At 46.9% G+C, this 21,410-nt stretch overlaps 1 protein-coding gene across 1 annotated transcript in view; it reads left to right on the top strand.

Annotated features, from left to right (window-relative positions):
- Hk2 (hexokinase 2) overlaps nucleotides 1-21,410 on the top strand; it is a 48,680-nt gene that overhangs the window by 7,505 nt on the left and 19,765 nt on the right. Inside the window, exons 2-3 of the mRNA XM_028762331.1 lie at nucleotides 7,885-8,047; nucleotides 17,662-17,810. Coding sequence (XP_028618164.1) covers nucleotides 7,885-8,047; nucleotides 17,662-17,810 — 312 coding nt within the window. The remainder of the gene's footprint in view (nucleotides 1-7,884; nucleotides 8,048-17,661; nucleotides 17,811-21,410) is intronic.

A 21,410-nucleotide genomic window follows, 5' to 3' on the forward strand; every position in this document is an offset into this window, starting at 1 on the left:
GTGTGTGTGTGTGTGTGTGTGTAAATATGTATATGTATGTATAGAGATTATACAATTTTCCTAAATGTACAAATACAACGTACTAGGTCTGTAGAGTGATGCTATCTGTATTTGTGTTTTCAGAGCTGACATGTGGTATTGGATAACCATTTGGTGTGCTTTTCCTAGGGAAGATAATATCTCCCACTCTTCAGCATTCCTTAGCTGCTGTAATTCTTCGAGGGCTGATACCTTGAACTCTACCCGTGGCTCGTCATTTCTTAAAATGGTTTAATATACACTGGTTTTTTAAAAAGAAGCTAAATATGCCACCCACTTGAAATACTAGCACTTGAGTGACCAGAGCATGAGAATTGCCTTTTGATTTGAGGGTAGCCTGGGCTACAGTTTCAAAAACCCAAGCAAGCAAGTAAACAAACAAACAAACAAACAAACAAAGTGGTTGTAGCAAGAGAAGCTACTGTTGTCTGTCACCTTGGGTTTGTAAGCATTTCTTGGCTTCTCTGTCTCTTGCTATGGACTGAGTTTCTTGTTGGCAGAATCTGCTGTCTCCTTTACCCTGGTGTCTTCTGTGCCCGGCCCTGGCACCCTTGATTTGCTGTTCAGTCAGTTCATGGGTAAATAGACCAAGTCTGTGTCAGATACACCTGGGACCTGTTTGTTGCAACACTGCCTCCCTCCAGGATGGAATATCTAAACTGGGGACTGGCGGGCACAGTCTGGGTATCCCCAGTGCCCATCTCCTGGCCCCTGGCAAGTGCTGCCACCTGGTCTATCTCATTGCATGTGATTGAGAGTAAGAACTGGCTGAACAGGAAGGCCTGTGACTCACAACGGGGCAACAGGATCTTGGAGGAGTGGCCTGCATGCTCCCTACTCTTCCACATTCACTGTACTGCTTTGGGCTCATGAACATGCTGCACGTCAGAGCTGGAGTCTCCCCAAGATGGCAGGGCTGCCCCAGCAAAGAACCTCCTCTTCCTCGTTTGAGGCAAGCATTCAGCAGATCTGTTATTTTCCATCAGCTGGGTTTAGAAAGCAGGGGATGCAGCTTACCTTTTTGTCTTCTTCCCTGGCTCATCCCTTCCTCCAGGATTAGACAGCTGGTCTTCCCTTGACAACTTCATGGCATACATACATTTACTGTTCTCTGCACAGCTTTGGCCTTGCTGGGAGGAGTCTGAGAGCAGTATAATTTATGAGGACATGGATACTAGCTTTTCCAGGGTAGTGGCCCAGGTTGGGGTGCCTAGTGAACTGACCACCTGATGTTGTGGGCCTTGCCAGGGACTAGGCTTGTGGTCTGGGGAAGCTTCTCCAAGCCTTGGTTTCATTGTCAAAGGCTGGTGATAAAACATTGCCAAAAGAATGATGCAAAAGCGTATATATATGAAATTCCTTTGAAACTATGCAGCAAGCCTGTGTCAGCACATGGTCAATGGAAGGCTGTGTGTGTTTAGGTTTAAGGCAGAGCATCCCCTCTCAACTGTCCTTTTGTCCCTCGGGTCTCTTGGGTGCTTCGACTATGTATAACAGGTAGGCTAGAGGTGAGTCCTTTTGTTTCTCCTACAGTCTTATACATGGTCTTTCTAGGTAGTCCAGGCTGACCTTGAACTTGGAGCTCTTCCTGCCTAAGCCTCCCGGGTGCTGGGATTACAGATATGTGCCATAGAAAACAGTATCAATTATGTGTAAAATTAATGTACATAGCAAGTATATATTTTAATTTTTCTTTAGTGTTTATGTTTGCATGTGTGCATGCTTGGAAGTCACAACTTATACTCTATGGGTTCCTGGGGTCCTACTCTGGTCATTCAGCTTGGCAGCAAGCTCCTTTACCCACTAAGCCATCTCACAGGCATGGTGTATTTTAAATTATTTTTGTACTATACTGGGGATCAAACCGAGGACTTTGAGATTGCCTGCGATTCTAGGCCTGTGCCACCAGATTCAGTCTTCCTAACTTTCTCAACTGAAGTATGATATACATAAGAAACTAAATACGATCTGGTTAACACCTCCATCCTGCCAGTATCACCAGAATCACCCCATTGTCCGGCACCATTCCCCTCTCACACCCCGAAAGGGCTATCACTGCCTTTTTTTTCTTTTTCATTTAAAAATTTTTGTTCTTAGGCAAGCTTTTCACTGTAGCCCAGGCTTGCCTAAGCAAGGATGGTCTTAAATTCTGATTCTCCTACCTCTACCTCTTAAGTGCCAGGATTACAGGCATGCGCCACTGAACCTGGGACAGTCATGACTTGTATCAACACCATAGACCTGGTTTTGGATTCATGTGAATGGACTCCCAGTGTGGGTTGCTCCCTGCTGTGCCTGCTTCTTTCACTGACCGTCTTGGGAGTCACGTCTTCGTCCATGTAGGTGGTGTCCAGTGGCATGTTCTCACCATCTCACATGTGATACCATCTCTCATTCCTTTGCTATTGATTTCAAACAAGCAAGGCCAAGCCACTTGTAAAAGGCAGGGCCCTTCCTAACTGTCCTGTAAGAGGCCAGGCTGAAGCCAAAGATAGCTGATATAGTTGTTTCTTCAGGGCAAGCTTAAATGATAAGAAATCAGGTAGGCCTTGAACTTGAAGCTGTCCTTCCAGGACCACTGGAGAAAAATGTTCTAGATATTAATGGAAATATCCAAAGACTGGCAAGTGGGGGTGGGGATCAACTGTGTTTCTGACTCCCTTCATGGCTTTGCTCTGATGTGTTGAAGCTGGGGCAGTCACTTGTCCTGTTTGATCACCTCAAGTCTCTGCCAGGAAGTCGTGCCCCCAGAGGATTTGATGATTTAGGTTAGCTTTGGTAAAAGGATTTCTTGACCAAAGCATCATCAGGAGTTGATTGCAGAACTTTGTCTTTCTTGACAATCAAGGCAAAAGGACAAAGCTCTTCATGTTTTCATCTCCCTGGCCTATACCAGAAAGTATGGTGAATCCGTCAGCCATGTGTCCTGACACCAAGTCCTGCCAGGGATTGAGTAGCCAAGTGAAGATTTCAACAATTCGGCTGATTTAAAATGGTCCAGTGGTCTTTGTGTTTCGTCCTTCCCAAGATTTCTGTTTTGTAGCCAAGGCTGGCCTTGAACTTGTAACTCTTCTGGCTCAGCCTCCTTAGTGCTAGTATAATAGATGTGAAGTGCCACGCCCACTCCATGCTTCCTCCTCCATTTGTGCTGGTCTGGAGGGGCCGTGGAGGATTTTAAAGGTTGGATGATACCGGCTTCCCTTTTGGGTGGCATTTGCTTTACTTTAGAGTTTGTCCTGGCTCCACCTCTAACTCTGAAGGAAGAGTCATGTCAAACTGGTGTCCTGGGAGAAATGAAACTGACCTATATTGCCCAATGAGGAGGAAGTTCTAATCTCTTCAGCCTTGCTGAACAGCTATCAGTTAAAAATGCTATCTCTGACACGCCCTTGCCTTGGGTAACCCGGCAGCCTTTTCTTCCCCAACCCCAGTCAGCTTTGCTCAGGCCTGCCTGTGACTCCCCCATCAGCAAGGATTTCCGCCTCTTATTTGGATAAAGACCTAAAGGGAAGCATCCTCTCCTTTCCTCTCCGCCCTCAACCCACCAACACAGAAAGAGAAGAGAACAGTCTTGGGGAACTGAGTCCTGCTTTGTTAAACTTTGAGTCTGGTTAAGTAGTGTTGAGAATTGCCTTTGGCCCTCTTCAGGGCCAAAAGAAGAACCCTTCTTCCTTTTGGCAGACAGGTTTCTAGAAGAGGAAAGAGCAGAAGGAAAGGGGACAGTTGGAGAGCTTTTTTATGCTTGGCACTTCCATTCTGTCTTGGCTGTGGGGGACTCTGCACCCCATTTTATAGTGAAAATGCTATCATACGTCTCAATGTTATGGAATTTGTGTGCTATGCATCCAGGATTGGACTGAATCCTGGTGCCAGCTACTTAAATCTCTTCCCAGAAAGTGCCAGCTTTGTCTCTCCCAGTACCACAAGTCTGGATCCAATCAACACTGGTCATTTCACCCTTGGCCTAATGTCCCAACTTCTGGCTCTTTTCTTGTGTGCGTACTCTCATGCACTCACATGTATGTGTACATGTACATGAAAGCCATAGGGCATTACTGAGTTTTAATCGTAATCCATTTTTATTTTATTTTATTTTATTTTTTAAACAGACAATCTCTCACTGATTTGGAACTTTCCAAAAAGGCTAGAGTGTCTGCCTGTCTCCTTCTCCAATGCTGGGATTCCAAGTGTGTGCATCATGCTTGGCTTTTTCTTTCTCTTTCGTCATGTATGGGTGTTTCATCTGTGAATGTCTGCATCATATGCATGCCTGGTGCACAGGAGCCCAGAAGAGGGTGTTGGATGCTCTGGGACTGGAGTTACCGGGTTCTGAGGCACCATGGGGATGCTGGGAATTTAACCCCTGGTCCTCTGGAACAATAAATAGTACTCTTAACTAACCACTGAGCCATCTCTCTAGCTAACATCCTCTGGCTGTTTAAAATACGGGTTCTTGGGGGTGGAATTCAGGTACTCATCTTTGCAAGACAAGTACTTTTTCTGGTGAAGTTGTCCCCAACCCCCATTGCCCTGCTCCTCTTTTTAAAAGGCAAGTTCTTACTCTCTAGCCTAGGCTGGTCTAGAACTTATTCTGCAGCTTGGGGCCAGCTTCCAATTTGCTGCAGTTTTTCCTGCTTTAGTTTCTGGTTGCTGGAGTTACAGACTTGAGCCAAAAAGACTTGGCAGAATAGAAGAAAAGAACCTAAAGCAACACTGACTAGAAGAACCTGTCCAGCCATGATCACTTATTGACAGTGCAGGAACCTGCCCACGAGAAGGGTGGGGATATTGGAACCCTCAACCCTAGGGTGTCCATTTGGTCAGCCTGGGATGAAAGTTTAGAGCCGGGCCATCCTCAAATTTTCAGTGTAGCCAAGGATGACCTGGAACTTCTATTCCTCCTGCCTATGCTTCCCAAGTGCTGAGATCACAGGCTGGCACCGTCTGCACTTATGGCTTATTTGTTATTATTATCATTATTGTTATTATTATTATTATTTTTCATGTAATATATTTTGATCATGACTTTTCCTCAACTCCTCCCAGATCCTCCCCACCTCTCCCTACCCAACTTGTTCTCTCTCCCTCAAACAAAATCAAAACAAAAAACCCACCAAACTAATATAAGTTAACAAAAAAAAATTAACACCCCTCTCCCCACACACACAAACAAAAGCTTCTGAAAGCACCTCACGTGATTTTGGATTGCAGCCAAGTTTGGGAACGCTTATCACAAGTGGCAGGATGCAGACCAAGTAGAGGTTAACAGAGGCGGATTTAGCTCTGATTGAAGACAGGGCTCTAAACTCAGTCCCAGAGTGGGAGTGAGGGACCAAGGGACATAGCGGGCTGGGTGCAGGCTTCAAAGCACTCAGCGTGAGGCTAGGGAACTCTTGGGGTAAAAGAGACACAGTCTAAACACTTTTATGCTGGTCAACCTACTAGAGCACCCCTTTCTAAGGATGTATTTCGACTGGTTGGAGTCTGCACTGCTGTGTGTAAAAGTAAAATCTAGGTTGGGGGAGGGGAGGGCAGACCTTCCATGACTCCAGGCTGGTATGCATTCCTTCCCTATCTATGGCTGTGCTCTGAGGGACAAGTGGAAGGATTCTGAAAACTGCATTCACTTCTAGAGGCTGCACCTAGTTTTCCATTTTCGTTTCTCTTGGCTGCCATTCATCCAGTGCAGGGCACTTGCCAAGCAATGAATGGGCACCTGTGCCGTGCTTAGGAAGTTGTGGCATTAGGATCTCTAAGCCAGGTCTGTGGACGGTATACCAAAGACAATGGTGACCAAGTCAGGTGAGGCCTTAGGTTCAGCTATGCTAAAAATGTTTACCTACTGTTAATGGCTACATTACCCTTAGCATTTTTATCTGCTACTGAAAGGTATGACCTACTAAGCAAAGGGTAACAGGTCTCCAATAAAGAGCAGCCTTTTAACTTGGAGTTAAGAATGAGAACAATTAGCAATTAAAACCTCAAAGATGGGGCTGGGGGCAGCTCAGTTGGTAAAGCACTTACCTTGCAAGCGGAGAGATTGCTGGGCAGTTTGCTCCTGTAGACTTAAGTTTGGAAGCGGCAGAGGGACTCCAGGGCAGTGTAGGCTCTGCCCTTGCTACATGGAATCTCGTCTACCTCCTTGGCAAATGGTAGAGAGGAGGTGTCTGGGAGATTTCTGGATCTCTCACCTCCTTGGAAATAGTAAAGTAAGAGTTCTAATTTGGAGACTTTTTCACATTTGTGACAATGTCCAGAAAAGGATAAACTGCCCCTTTGACCTGCCAGGCCAACTGTTTGTGTCTGTGTTGGAGGGTTTCTGATATTCTCTCCCTTCTGGGAAGTCAGTTCCTAGGCAGCCCCAAGTCACAAAATATGACTAGTTTCTCCTAGCTGTGGTATTCAGGAAGTTAGGGAGGGTTAAATGCCTGTTGGGTGGGTTTAACTAAGCTGGAAGGCCAGTAACCTTCCAGCTGTGGATTAGGTATGGGGGAAGAAAAAGCTTGAGCCCTTGGAGTAGCTGGGAGGCCTAACTGTTCTCTTCAGGAGGACCAGGGCAGGCTCTGAAGAGAGGTCTGCAGCGCTGTCAGGATGGGGTGCACCCATAGACTCAGGGTTCTCAATGCTAGGGAGGACAGCTTGGACTTATACCAGAGAAAGAATGTCACAAAGACTAGAGACATGCCCTATGGTTAGGAGGTGGGCAGAGGCCAGCTTATGTGGGGCTTAGGATGTTTAATGGTTGTCTTAGTCACTGTTCTATTGCTATGAACGGACCATGACCAAGGCAACTCTTATAAAAGAAAGGATTTAATTGGGGCTGGCTTACAGTTTCACTGGGTTAGTCCATGATCATCACAGTGTGAATCAGACAGGCTTGGCATTGGAGGAGGGGAGGGAGGAGAGAAGAAGAGGAAGAGGAAGAAGGGAAGGAGGGAAGGAGGAGACACTGGACCTGGTGTGGACTTTTGAAGCCTCCAAGCCCACCCCCAGTGACAGAATTCCTCCTAGACGGCCTCACCTTCTCCAACAAGGCTGCACTTCCTAATCTTCCACTCCCTGGTGACTAAGTATTCCAATATATGAGAGGGCCATTCTTATTCAAACCATGAGAATGGGAAACACCTAACAGATTTTAAACGCAAGAATCCAAGAGTCTGGGTGGGGGTTGGAAAACTGATAGAAGAGTTAAAATAGAAACTGGAGATTGTGTAAAATCTGGGGAGGAGGTGATGGCTGCTGGCCCTGGGGTGAGGGTGACCTCATCGACAGGACTGGCCATGTGAGGTGAAGGCCAGTTTGGGCAGCAAGAGGGAGGCCATGAGCCTCTGCTATAGGATGCTTTTGGGGTCTTAATATAACTCAGTTGAAAATCTATTCCCCAACTGTTTTCCACTTCTCTATTCTCTAGTATTTAACTTGTGTGTGTGTGTGCATGTGCGTGTGTGTCAGTCTCATGTAACCTAAATTGGATTTACCTGGGCAGAAGGATGACTTTGAGCTGATCTTGCTTCAGCCTTCAAAGTGCTAGAATTTGGGCCTGGTCAGTTCTGTTGGGCTGTCTTGTTTCTTGAACTGCTGGGGCTCAGATAGTCCTGCACATGCTAGGAAGTGCTCCAGCACAGGGACGTTCAACTGCCAGCTCAAGAGAATACAAAAAGACAGGGTTTCACTGTATTACCCAGGCTGCCTTAGAACTTGCAATCCTCCTGCCTCAGCCGCAGCCACGTGAGTGCTTGGGTGACAAGCTTGACTAGAGTTTTTTGAAAGGCTGGGTAGTATTTTAATGACATATATCTATACTATAGCTCATTTGACGTATTCTTATCCCCTGCCCCCTTTCAGGTTGACCAGTATCTCTACCACATGCGTCTCTCAGATGAGACCCTTCTGGAGATTTCTAGGCGTTTCCGGAAGGAGATGGAGAAAGGGCTGGGAGCTACCACGCACCCTACGGCAGCTGTGAAAATGCTGCCCACCTTCGTGAGGTCAACTCCAGATGGGACAGGTACTGTGTGTGTGTGTGTGGGAGAGAGTGCATGTATGTGTGAGTGTGTGTGTGTGTGTGTGTGTGTGTGTGTGTGTGTGTGTGTGTGAGAGAGAGAGAGAGAGAGAGGGAGAGAGGGAGAGAGGGAGAGACGGGGGGTGGGGGGCTCCAAGGATCCCTGGACTTTGTTCAGGGACCTAGATCTAATTTCAGTCAAGGCCTCTTGTAAGCTTTAGTCCTTAGTCAGCCCCAGCTGATGCAAATACTGGGAGATGAATGGAAGGCTATGGGATGGGATGGCCCTCTGACCACTTGGACAGCCAGAGTCAAAACTCTTTGTCAGTCAACCCTCCCTGTGGACTGCTGACAGCCATTTGCTTTCTGCTCATGTGCTGATTAGAGCTTCTTGGCTCAGTTTGGGTTTCCCAGTCTCACATAGATAGTACACGGTGGTGGTTGACTGTGACAACCATGGTTGATGGGCACATTCTGTAGGCATATTGATCAGTGCCATTCAGCGGGTTTCGATTGTTTCATGAGCTCCATTAAAAAGTCCTATAAGTTAAAGAAAACTGGAAAGAATGTGAAGAGACATTGTATTTATTCCAGTAATACTTCTTTAAAATATTTGTTTTATTTTTATGTGTATGAGTGTTTTGCCTGCATGTATATCTGTGTACCACATAGGTGTCAGCCTGAAGAGGCTAGCAGGCACCGGAACCCCTGGAACAGATGATTGTGAGCCACCATGTGGTTGCTGGGAATTGAATCCAGGTCCTCTGGAAGAACAGCCATTGCTTTTCCCTGCTGAGCCATCTCCCTGGTCCCTAAGACTAAATAAAGCAAGAAACTGTTGGTTGAGTTTTATCTCCTATTCAGATAATCTCTATTATGATGCCACCAAGCAAAAGATTAACATTGGTAAGAGTGTAATTTGACTTTTGGGGGAAGACAAACTTCCAGCCTACCAGGTGCCCAAATTGCAGACAGCTGTAATGTCTCCTCCTCTGCAGCGTTTGCTAGTGTTTGTATAGCCCTTGGGAGGGGCCTTTTGAATTTGTGGCTTCCTAGTCTTCCTAAGTGAGGACTAAATCCCAGAAAGCCTTTCATGTGGGCCTGAAATGAGGCTCTTCCTTTCGTTGATATGATGGAGATGATGGAAGTTCTGAGGGCATGAACAGAATCTCTGTACCCATGTTAGTTCATCAGCACAGGCTGAGTACCTGGGAGACACCTTCAAGGCCTAGGGGTCTGGGGTGGGGGATTTGATGGACCAGGAAGAGCGAGTGCCAGGAGGTTGAACCTGCACAGTGACTTTGGCAGCATCCCTGGAGCTAGAGGTGGGACCCAGCGTTGGCAGGTCCTGTTTATTTGCCACAGTGACAGTCATGTTCCAGACTGGCATTCGTGGGGTCCACAAAAGTGGGGGTGTTAGTGTGGGGTCTTTATCTGGGAAGGAGGGTCGAGCTCTCAGGCCAGCGGAAGATTCAAGAAGCAGACTCTGAGAACCTGAGGGAGGGGCTGAGCAGCCAGCCAGGGACTGTGGAAGGCCGATCTGTGTTGAAACCTGACCTTGGATCTCTGTGTGTCCTTGAGGAACACCTTTTGAGAGTCTCTGGGATCTGGTTTAACAAGACTTTGTACAGTTCCTAAAATAAGAATATTTGTTGAAGCCTTGTGACCTGCTTGAGTCCAGCACTGAGCATGTGTCCTTGTTCAGAGTCGCTGAATGTGAGTTCCCAGACCTTCAAAGAGTCCCCTGAGGTGGGGAGAGGGGCCCGTGTGTTCTACTGTGCCCTCTAGATTGGCTCGTTCACCATTCCTCAGTCTCATTCTGCCTGGAAGTCAGGCCACATCTGTTTCAGTGTGATATTCTGATAAATGTATCAACTTCTGAAGGGCAGCCTGTATCCCACTAAGTAAGCGCCTAAAATGTTGAAGTACACACTGTGATCTGGGGCTTATCCTGAGCACCTACCTGTGACAGTGAAGTTTAAAAGATTTATTTGTGATTTTATGTGTGAGTATTTTTGCTCGCATGTCTGTATGCCATGTGTCTGCTAGGATCCCTGAGAGGTCAGAAGAGGGCACTGGGTCCCCTTGAACTGGAGTTACAGACTGTGAGCCACCAGGTGGGGACTGAGGCTCAAACCTGGGTCCTCTCCAGGGCAGTAAGTGCTCATAATTGCTGAGCCGCCTCTCTGGCTCCATTTACTTAAACAAAACTTCTGAGGTATGTGTTTACGTTTATTTTCTTGTGTGTGTTTGTGTGCACCTAAATGAGCGTGGAGGCCAACTTGCTGGCGTTGCACCCTCCCTCTACCACGTGGGTCCTGGGGGATGGAACTCAGCTTGTCAGGCATGGCAGCAAGTACCTTTTCCTCAGACTCATCTCACCAGCCCCTAAAAGAATTTTATCCTCCTTTTTTAGAATACAAGGCGTGGAGGGTCAAATAATTTGCCCAGGTTCACACATCTGATGACAGGCTGAGCCAGGAGTCAAACGTGAACATGTCACAGTTACCTGGTGTGTGTAGCTCTGGGTGGTATAGGTTGTGTGACAGACAAGTGACAAAGTGATATATATGACACTTCAACTCCTTCTAAGTTCCACTATTCCTACCAGTGTTTACAATGGCACCATATTGGAAACATATCTTTGCCTGAAGGAGTACTGTACTAAATAGCCCCTTACATAAATGAACACTGTGTAAGTACAGATCTCACAACATGAGTTGTGAGAAGACACAACCCCCTAAGTCACTGGCTACAAATGAAACTCAAAGCATCCTTGCACTAGGTATGGCCACTGAAACAGAAACTAGACTGTGTGTACCAGACAACAGACAGCTCTGTGCTAAAGCCCTCTCAGGCTCTCAATGGTAGCTACTCTACAGAAAAAGAGAGTCAATTGACAGAGAACAGTTTCCTAGCAAGCAGGTGGCGAGACTTCACCTCGGCTGGTCCGAACCAAGGCCCAGCCCCGAAGCACACCACCAACGGCATGTTTTATTTTCCGTGTACCTCCCACGCGCCTAGCACAATGCCTTCATTCTTCTGGGAACTCCGATTCAGCTTGATCCACAAAGTCCTCTCCTAGGTTCAGCGATCTGTGAGGCTGTGGTGTGCCAAGCTGTGGCCTGCCTTTGAAGAGTGAGAATTGTCCTCAGGGAGATAAAGCTTACGCAGATGAGACAATTGGAGAGTGATCCTGGGCCATATAATAGAAGCGTGAGGTGCGATAAAGGGAGACGGGCTCTGTGATAGGTTGTGTGCAAGCTGCCCCTTATCTTGGTTGCTGTGTATTATACTAACCTCCATGTGGCTGAGGCCAAGTCCACAGCAGTCAGTACACAAACAAGTTAATAAGGGGGTTTATGATGTGCTGACGATCTAAGCAAAGATTGCACTGATAGTCTCTTATAGTGGGGGGCATTTACGTGTGTTGGGTCAAACACCTGATTGTTGTTGTATCGATTTTTTTTAAGATAGGGTCTCACACATAGCTCATGCAGTCCCCAGAGGCCACTGGCAATAAATAAGGACATGTATGGGTGGGTCCCTTTTTAGGGGCATAGAATTGTTATAGGGCCAGTTCGGAAACTGAACGTAGCAATCTACTTGTGTGTTAGTGAGGGACCTGGAAGTACATGGCCATTTGCTGTTCCTGGCGTTGTGTGGGCAGAAGGTCTGGGAGTTCTGTGAGTCAACCCAATGCAATCCACATGTCTAGTTTAGCTAAGCTTAAGATTTCCCCAGCGTCACCACTGAAAGTCCCATTACCCCTCTACACTGAGTAATCCAATGCAGGAGGATGACCTTCTTATCTGGCCCTTGAACCCAGCCCCTACTGCTGCTTGGCTGGGCTGTCGTGCAATGCTCGTCCTCTCCTTTCCCTCCAGGTTACTCACATACAAGCCTTTCGAAGACACAATCTTATCTGCTTGGGAACCAGACAGTTCCCAAGGACAGCTTTGACAATGATAACCCGCTAGGTACCTGTAGCCCCATTTCATCAGCTCTGTACTGTAGCTGACTTCAACATGACATATTTTGGCAGCTACAAATTGGTGTCATATAGTTATGCCAGATCGACATGCTGACACCTAACTACACCGTGAACGTCCATGGATGCTGACCTGTCTCCCTCTAGAAGATTCACACTAACTCCTGTTGCCTGTACTTGAAAGGTATTCTTGTAGGAGCACAAATATACCATTCCCTTTCCTCCCGGGTCAGTCTGTGGCCGGATCGCAATCAGAACAACTGTGGCCGTTTTAGGGACTGTCTTCCATTCTCACTGCTGAAGCAACTGATGGCAGGGATGTACCTGATTCACAGATTCATGATGGATTTAGTTTTTTCTTTCTAAATTTCCTTTTTGTGTGTTTATTTTTTTAAGGCTGAGTAGCTCTGGTTGGCCTGGAATGTGCTATGTAGATCAGGCTGCCTCTGCCTCCCAAGTGCTGGGATTAAAGGCGTGCGCCACCACTGCCCGGCTAATGTAACTGAATCTTACGGTGCAGAATGAGAAGAAGTCAAACTAGAGGTGAGGGCACAGGAGGTGAGCTATTATTTAGCCTTCCACTAGCCCTTGCTCCAGATAGACCTTGTCACCTTTAAGCTTGCCTAGAGCCATGAGAACTCTGTGGGATGCCCCTTGTTTAGAAGGGCTTCCCAGAAGCCATCATTTGTAAGTCATCTGTTTAATTATCTACTGTTGGCTTAGGAGCCATGCTCCAGCCCCAACCCTGACCCAGGAGAACACTTCCATTCCATTTATTTCTCAACATACTTACCTCAGAAGAATGGGCAAGGCAGCTTTGAAATACAAGGCCAATCACCTTTTTATTGTAAGACATTGGTAAGAGGGCTGGCCCAGCCTACTGCACCGAGCTCCTGATGGGAGGAGCAGGTGGCGATCTATTTTAATTAGTGGCAAGTACCTAATGGTTGAAAATAGAACCTGCTGGAACATTCAACTGGCCCCTGTCCCTCAACCTTAAAACCAAAGAGAACAAAGCGTGAGCGCACATGTGTACACACACACACACACACACACACACAAATCAAAACAACGCAGCTGTCACCAGGTACCAGATCACCTCACGGAAGCTTTTAAACAACGCAGGAGTGATGAATTACCGGTGTCGTGTTACCTCAGGTGACATGGACTACCATATTTAGATGGCGGACTGCCACTTAGTGCCCAGTCTTTCCCTGTGACAGGTGAGTTCCCCGGAGAAGTTGGAACTCTTTATCTCACTGACCTTATGTATCTGATAAGAGTCAAACTGAAAGTGGGCTGCTGGGTGTGTGGGATGGGAAGTGAGTCTGTAAATACACGGCTGGAGCCAGCAGCTTCACCCTTTCCTGTCGGGCGATTTGATGAAGGGTGCCATCACCCTGTCCCTCTGCCACCAGTATCTGAGCTGTGGACAGAAATGTTTTCTGATTTATTTTGTATGTATTACTTCATGTGTATGGGTGTTTTTAAATGAAGAGCATCTTTCTTAGAGAGGCCTGAAGTGTCCTGTAAGGTGGGTACAGAGGCTTGGTATAGTTACAAGAGAGTGACAGTTTACTCTGTGTCTATGTGCACAGCCTACATCAGCAGGCTTCAGCAGGCTTTACTGTGGAGAGGGCTTGCCATTCTCTACCATCTCATGCCTTCGTCCATCCCTCCACTCAGTATGGAAGATCTAGTTCCCAAGCGATGAGCTGGGGTTCCTGGTACAAATGAGGTTGTCTTTGCTCTTCTTTTTCACTACTCTGTGGTTTCCAGGAATGGGAGTCTCCATGAGGAAGGCACAGGCTTTGGAGTCAGAAGCCCTGGCATCAAACCCTAGCTCTCTCTCTCTCTCACCCCTTTTTGACCTTAACCAAATGACTCAACTTTAGAGGGATCATTTCCTGACACCCAGCCCAGCTTGGGGTGCTGTCGCCTCCAGGTTTTACACTCTTGGCATTGTAAGTGAAGAATTCCCCCTTTGAGGGTTTACAACTTCCCAGTGCTTACTTATTACTCAACATAGAAAACTCCTTTGGCTCAGCTCTGGATCCGAGTCTTTGCTGTGACCGAAGGCACTTGACACTACTCCATCATAAGTTAAAGTTTTTATTACATTTATTTGTTTGGGGTGTGTGTGTGTGTGTGTGTGTGTGTGTGTGTAAGAGAGAGAGAGAGAGAGAGAGAGAGAGAGAGAGAGAGAGAGAGAGAGAGAGAGATGGAGTGATGGAGTGATGGAGTGATGGAGTTCCGAGGAAAACTTGCAAGAGTGTGTTTCCTTCTATCACGTGGGTTCCAGGAATCAGGCTCAGGGTGACCGACAGGGTGGCAGTCACCTTTACTCAGTAAGCTAACTCATCAGCTCTCATATTTTATTTTTTAAAAAGCAAAAGTTAGGATCCAGTGATAACAGCACAGTTAACAGTATTAAAAAGTCATGAGATCTTATAAAGCTCTTAGAGTTGCCAGTCAAATGTCTTATTTGATGAGTGAACCGTTAGTGAACAGATTCGGCATGAGGTGTTAAGTTGCCTCAGATACCAACTGTGGTTACTTAGAGGAGCAGTCTCTGTGAGCCTACTGGGTTCTTTATCTGTAGTTTTTGATATCTTTTTTTTTAAAGTGTATTTTATTGTGTATTATTTCAAATTTTATTTTATTATTGTCTTTTTATTTTGAGGTAGGGTCTCTCTGTAACTGACTGCCCTAGAATTCACCATTTAGACCAGGCTGACCTCAAACTCAGATCTGCCTGCCTCTGCCTTCCAATTTAAGGCATGTGTCACTAAACTCAGCCTAAATTTTATTTTCTCTCATTTGTATGTATGCCTGCTTGTGTGCATGTACACCATGTAAATGCAGTACCCATGGGTACTAGAAGAGGGTGTCTGATCCTTAGAGCTGGAGTTTTAGGTGGTGGGGAGCAGCCCAATGTGGGTGCTGGGAACACACCTCATTTTCTGGAAGAATAGTGCTCTGTCTTAACCCCCAAGACGTCTCTTCAACCCTGCTTGTATGATTTCTTAAGAAATATCCTTCTCCTCCATTGGACTGAAACTCAGTATGTAGGTGAGACTGACTCCGGTCTTGACCCCTAACCAGTGGGATTACAGGAGCATCACCGCGCTGGGCTAAGAAGCCTGCTCTTGGTGTATTTCCTTGCATCAGAACCTTTCTCCTGCCCTGCCCACAGATGCTTTTGCCCTTCACGCTCACAGTCTGTCACATGCTATTCTGGACACATGGATTCTGGAATGTCTTGGAAGGAGCCCAGTGGAGCTAGTAGCATGTAGATTCAGAGTGGCCGACAAGAGTTAGGAGAAGACCTTTCAGACCAAGGAACGATGACAATGAAGGGCGACAAGGACAGTGGCACCTTACTGTCTCTGTTATATGTGTTAGTCATACATGTGCAACCTAGTCTGTATTCCATCAAAACCTCACGAGTGCTGTAGCAAGTCAGCACTATAAGCTGGGCGTTCTGCAGGTGAGGTGGCATGCCTAGGGAACCTATTGAGGTGCCCAGACCACTGCCAAGCCAGAATTCATGAGTCCTGACCACCATGTGTAATGTCTGCCCTGTAACCCTTCCCTTCCCCTCCCTCTGAGGGGAGTGGTCATACCCAATAGAGAGATTGTCCTAGAAGGATCCCTCCCTTGCCCTGTGGGGTCATCATAGGATTTCTGTAGTCACTTTCTCATTTTCTGAACTCAGAGGATCAGTCCTTGGTTGTGAGTGTGTGTGGGAAACGTGCTGAGGAGAGAGGTATGTTCTGAAGGAGTGGTGAGCGCCCCCCCAGGTCCTACCAGCACTCTTATTATTTATAGTACCCTTTGGTCCACCAGAAAATACAGCCGAATCACATTCCTGATGGAGCCATGCTGGGCTGAGTCCAGCTGGGCTGGTCTTGGATGATAACCAACCAGAGGCAGTGCCGGCCACCTCCGTCCCTCATGGTCACTGATTCAGCGGATCGTGTGTGTCCCGGGCCTCAAAGTGCTGACGAGGCAGCTCTCCCTTAATTTTCTCTTTCATCCCCCTGACAACCACCACATAGCGTTTCCTAGAATCTGGCTGAGGCCCCATGGCCAGTGGAGGTTCGGTACTCGAGTGTCTAGAAAAGTCATCTGAGGCCATGGAGAGGGGCTGGACAGTGTCCCTGAGTCAAGGCTGGTGTGTTGCTGTAGCAAGCCTTTAGTGAACAAGCATGTGGAGTGAGTGAGTAGTGATGATTCCTTCAGAAGCTCAGTAGGGAGTGGAAAATTTGTATCTGCAAGAGGAATGCTAAGTCACCTGGTCTGATTCCAGTGGCTTTTCCTGGAAAGTTATCTCTTGTCTCCCTTGCTGTTTGGGAGACTGGTCTGAATAGGTGTGAGACAGTGTCTGCCATGAGCCCAGTGCTTCCTGTGTCTTAAGTTCTTGCTATAATTCTGGGCGATTCGAGAACATTACTCAATTCTCTCATGGCAGTCCTGGGAAGTATGATGCTCCTATTTAAAGAGAACAGAGGTCAAACCAAACTCTATGTGCCTGAGGTAAAAGAGGCTCTAGGCTAAAAAGTAGCCAGGCAAGATTCTCATATACTTAACGTGGGTTTCAGATGAACGTTATTTAAACTAGCACTGCACCTCATCAAGTATGTGGGGGGTGAGTCCTGAGGAACCTCACTCAGTTGGTTGATGCCTACCCCAAATTCCTGCTATGCATTTAAGAGACCATGGACACTATATTCAGGGAGCTCATAAGAAGTGGTCGTTGGGGGTGGGAGTGGGGCTGGGTGCGCAGGGGAGCCCAGGAGACCTTGGGCACATATGAAATTCTTTAGTTTATTTAGTCAGAACATGGCTTTGACCCTCCCAACCAGACAAGAGGCTCAGCATTGACCAGCACACTAATGAGTCCCCTCTCCGCTACCCAGAAATGAACTCTATCCTCTAAGAGAAGGTGAAGAGGGTAGAGGGTGGGTAGGAGAGGCCGCGGTGGGGTGAGTGCTTTCTCTTCTGGCTCCTGAAGCCTGCCATCCTGGCCTTCCCATGGGCCTCGGTGTCCTCAGCACTTGCTTTCATTCTGTGATTGCAGTTCTGTGACTCCCCACAGCCAGCTGTGTTATGACGAGCCTCTAGGTGCTTCCAGTCCCATGCCTAGTTTCCTGGTAGGTTAAAGCCTACAGGCCAATCTGATTGGTGTGTTTGCTCACTGGAGTTTCTTCTTCCCAGATAACTCAGTTTAAATCATTGACAAGCTAAGGAGGACACCTGAATGATGAAAGTGTCTCATTATTCATGTGAATTACAAAGTAATAAAAATATCTTATCATTGAGGAAACCAGACATTAAGCTGGGTGTGATGGGACGTGCCTGTAATCCTAGGACTCTGGAGGCAAGCCTGGGTTACACTGAGAGACCGTGTGTGTTGTGTGTTGTGTGTGTGTGTGAGAGAGAGAGACAGAGAGACAGACAGACAGACAGACAGAAAGAGAACCAACCAAATGTATCCAGAAAAAATGAACCAATTGCCCACCCTCACCATTGTGTGACTGGTACTGAAGTCTTAACTGTTTTCCATGAGGCAGTTTGATCTTGTCTTTCTCCAAATTGACAGTGGCCCTCCTTTGTCTGTTTACAGAACATGGAGAGTTCCTGGCTCTGGACCTTGGAGGAACTAACTTCCGTGTGCTCCGAGTGAGAGTGACAGACAATGGGCTCCAGAGGGTGGAGATGGAGAACCAGATCTACGCCATCCCTGAGGACATCATGCGAGGCAGTGGAACCCAGGTACAGACTTCCTGTTGTAGCCACTGAGCTACCAATGCCTGTGGGACACTCTGCATCTTCTCCCACCACGGAAGGACAGTCACTAAGACATCCTGGATACTGTTCCAGCTGTAAGGTTTCCTATGGTGGGAGTCCTGACTATTCCTGCCTTAATTTATGCTCAGAGGGCACTTGGCAATAAAAGAATTTTACATTCACATTGGATGGTTGGAAGAGGTGGGACTCCAACAGCCTGATTGCCCTTTTCCCACCAAACTCCTGGAAAAAGGAGTTTCGTGAGCTGAACAAGCAAAGGAGATATCAGATCCTTTGCTTGTCTTTGGACGTGGCCCTGAGGGTCAGCTTGCCTCCTTTGGAGGCTGGATATCTGGGATTGTGGGCATTTTCTTTCTCCTGAAGGTGTCACATGGTCATTATGTGGTGTCAAGAACACTGTGGTGGCACAATGGCGGAATGTTTGCTTAAAAGATTGGGTTCTGTTTGGGGGCAATCTCGCTGTATGATTCTGGGCCAATGGGTATGAGCCAGCAGTACCCCAGTCTGTTTGTAGAGAGGGATGGTAGGGTGCTCTGTTAGGTCATGGGCTGAGAGAGGGGAGTTGTGGGAACTGCAACAACTGGCAGGCTCGCCGGGGCCTGCTGGTCTGCATGAGCTTGCCTGCTCTTCAGATTTTCTTCCTGCTCTGTACTGTATGTACTGCAATGGTGGTGTCACCCTCGTGAGGAATGTGGTAGCCTTTTCTCCATGCTGCTTCTGTCTCATTCTGGGCCCCGCTCTCAGATGACAAATATTTGAGAACCAAATAAGACAATGCCAAAAAGCACTCTAGAAGTTAGGCTGTGGTTTTGAAAAGGACTTGTGATGTCTGAGTAATGTGCCGGATGAACCTCCCATCTCCATAGACCTGTAACACAGGAAGGGCCCAGACACCCCTGCAGCTTTCCCTTCAGAGCCTGGCCAGGGCTTGGGACTTGAGTTCACATTTGCAGTGACATTAGCAGTGTGTCTGTCAACCTAGAAAAAGATTCTGTTTCTTTTTCAAACATTTAGGAGCCCCCCCCCCCCAAAAAAAAAGTTAAAATTTACCTTGAAATCTCTCAGACTGTCAGAGCCAGGTACACATCTGTAATCCTAGCATTTGAGAACCTGAGTCTGGAGGACTGAGAGTTCAAGGCCAGCCTAGCTATATATAGTGTTACCTTGTTTCCAAATGAAACTCAAATCTACGAAAATAATTAAAATATAACACCTAAAAATAAAAACATCTCAAACCACCAAGTTAGAAAGATTAAAGACTATTCTTTTTTTTTTTTTTTTTTTTTTTTAGTTACATTTAGTGTGTGTGTGTGTGTGTAGATTCTGGAGTTTACACACAGGTGGTCAGTCTTGGTGCTAAGTGTCATCTCATCAGCCCAGTTCAAGTATTTTAATGAAAGAGGGAAAGAAATAGATTTTTTAAATGCAATTTTATTAGATCACAGGCTAAGTCATCAAGCCTCAAACTTGCAAAGGTCTTTAAAGAGCTGTGAGCAAGGGTGAAATCTATCTTCTGGTCTGGTCACTTGATGTCTGTCTCAGAGAACTTGGTACCCCTTCCTTCTCAGCCTCCTGATGCAGGCCCTGGCCCTGGCACACCCTACTGAGGTTTTTCAGGTGTATCTCAGGACAAGAGGAGTGAGCAGATCCCCCTGTCAAGAAGGAAAAGGAAATGTTTGGAGCACAGAGCTAACAGGCTTATGCCCTTTGAGCCCTTTTATGGCAGGAAGGTGTTGACTTCTCTAGCATCTCATCCCTGGTCTTCAGATAGCAGGAAGAGAAGGTTGGTCCTCCAGTTCAGGGGAGCAATTGTCTCCTCTTTTCCTTCTAGAAAGCATGTAGGTTTTTGATCTTGCCGCTTACTCAGACCTTTTTGTAATGGACTTGCCCTGTGTGAAGCCACGAGTCACATGAAGCATGGCAAACTTAAAATGTGACTGACCAGCTGAATTTAGTTTGACTTGATATCAGGGTCTCAAGAGGTAGCCTCAGCTGGCCCCCAGTTCTCCATTTTTCTGTCTCAGCCTCCTGAATACAGGGACTTTTTTTCTTGCCTTCTGTGGGGACGGCTGCTGGGGAAGGAACAGAGGTCAGGGCTGAGGACTGGGAAGATATCTTGCTTCCCACCCCAGATAAAGATCCCCCAATTCCCATGACTGCTTGATGTTTATGCGACTTGTTTTCTTTGGGTAAAGATACTCACCCTAAAGGCTGTAGAGATACAACTCAGTGGTAGAGACCTCACATACCACGTGTAAAGCCTTGGGTTCAATCTTCAGTACTGGAGAAAAAAGGAAAAAAAAAAGGAAACCTAACATTGGGAATCGTGTGCTATGAGTTGTCTGATGTGCCCATATTTGTTTCAGCATGAGCAGAGGTTGCTGCTCTCTCCAGAAGCCCCATTTGTATATTAAAACTCTGACTAGCTCAAGGGTAGGTAGCCACTAACACCAGCCCCCCCCCCCCCCCCATGGTGACAGCTCTGTCCTGTCTTGCCTTGAACTGGAGGTTCAAAGTTCAGCATCAACTGTGGGTAACCTTGCTTGGCACCAGACAGATGGACAGGATCCACGTGGGAGCTCGGCGAGCGCGCTGCCTCCTCCTAGATTAGGCTGCCTTCCTTCCTGACTCCACCACCTGCTCATGGCCCCAGACGTCAGGGAGCCAGTGGGCCTGTTAACCCCATCCTTTATTGCTGAGATCTGCTTCAGGATTCCAGAGAAGACTTGTTAAGAGATTGCTAGGTCTCCTTGAGGGGCTTGTGAAGGCTTCAGAACAGCATGGAGCAGTTGGGCTTTCTCTCTAAGAATTAAACTCAGGTTGCACGCTTAGCACCAAATGCCAACCCTCTGAGCCCTTTGCTCCTTTCTGAGAAGGATCACACTTGTCTTTCATTCCTCTGCTCCTTCCTTGGCGATTCCATTTTGCCACTTGGCCCTCTTTCCTTGGACTTTGTTTACTCTCTTCAGCCTCCAGAGTAAGTATAGCTTACTCTCTATACCACATGGCTGCCTTCTGTCTCTCAACATCTGGAGAGCTAAGCTTCTCTTTGAGGGTGTGGAGTAGGTGAAGGAGAGAAACTGCTCGGTTGTGGCCTCTGGCTTAACTGAAAGCCTGAGTTATCAGAACACACCTCTGCATGCTGAGGTGGCTGTGTGGGTCCTGCAGCTGTGTGGGTCCCTGTCTTTCATTTTGAAACTGGAAATCAAAAATAAGAGACTGCGGAGATGACTTGCTAGTTAAAGGCAATTGCTGTTTTATTAGAGGACAAGAGTTCAGATCCCAGGACCTAGATCAAGCAGCTCACAACACTGGAGAACTAGCAACTCCAATTCTCCATGGGCAAGAGTGTGACCTCACATGCAGACATATGGGTGCACACACACATACACACACACTAAAAAAAAAAAAAAGAATAAGATAAACAACAAACCAAAAAATAATATCCTTGAATTGCCTTCAGGGAATTTCTTCTTTTACAGAGGTAAAATAAAAAGGTTGCTTATTTTGGTTGAGTTGGTTCATTGAGCGCCGAGGGAATGAGTCCCATCACTCCCCGTCAAG

This window comes from Grammomys surdaster, unplaced genomic scaffold, assembly GCF_004785775.1.
Source record: "Grammomys surdaster isolate TR1022 unplaced genomic scaffold, NIH_TR_1.0 133, whole genome shotgun sequence".
Classification (NCBI taxonomy): Eukaryota; Metazoa; Chordata; class Mammalia; order Rodentia; family Muridae; genus Grammomys; species Grammomys surdaster.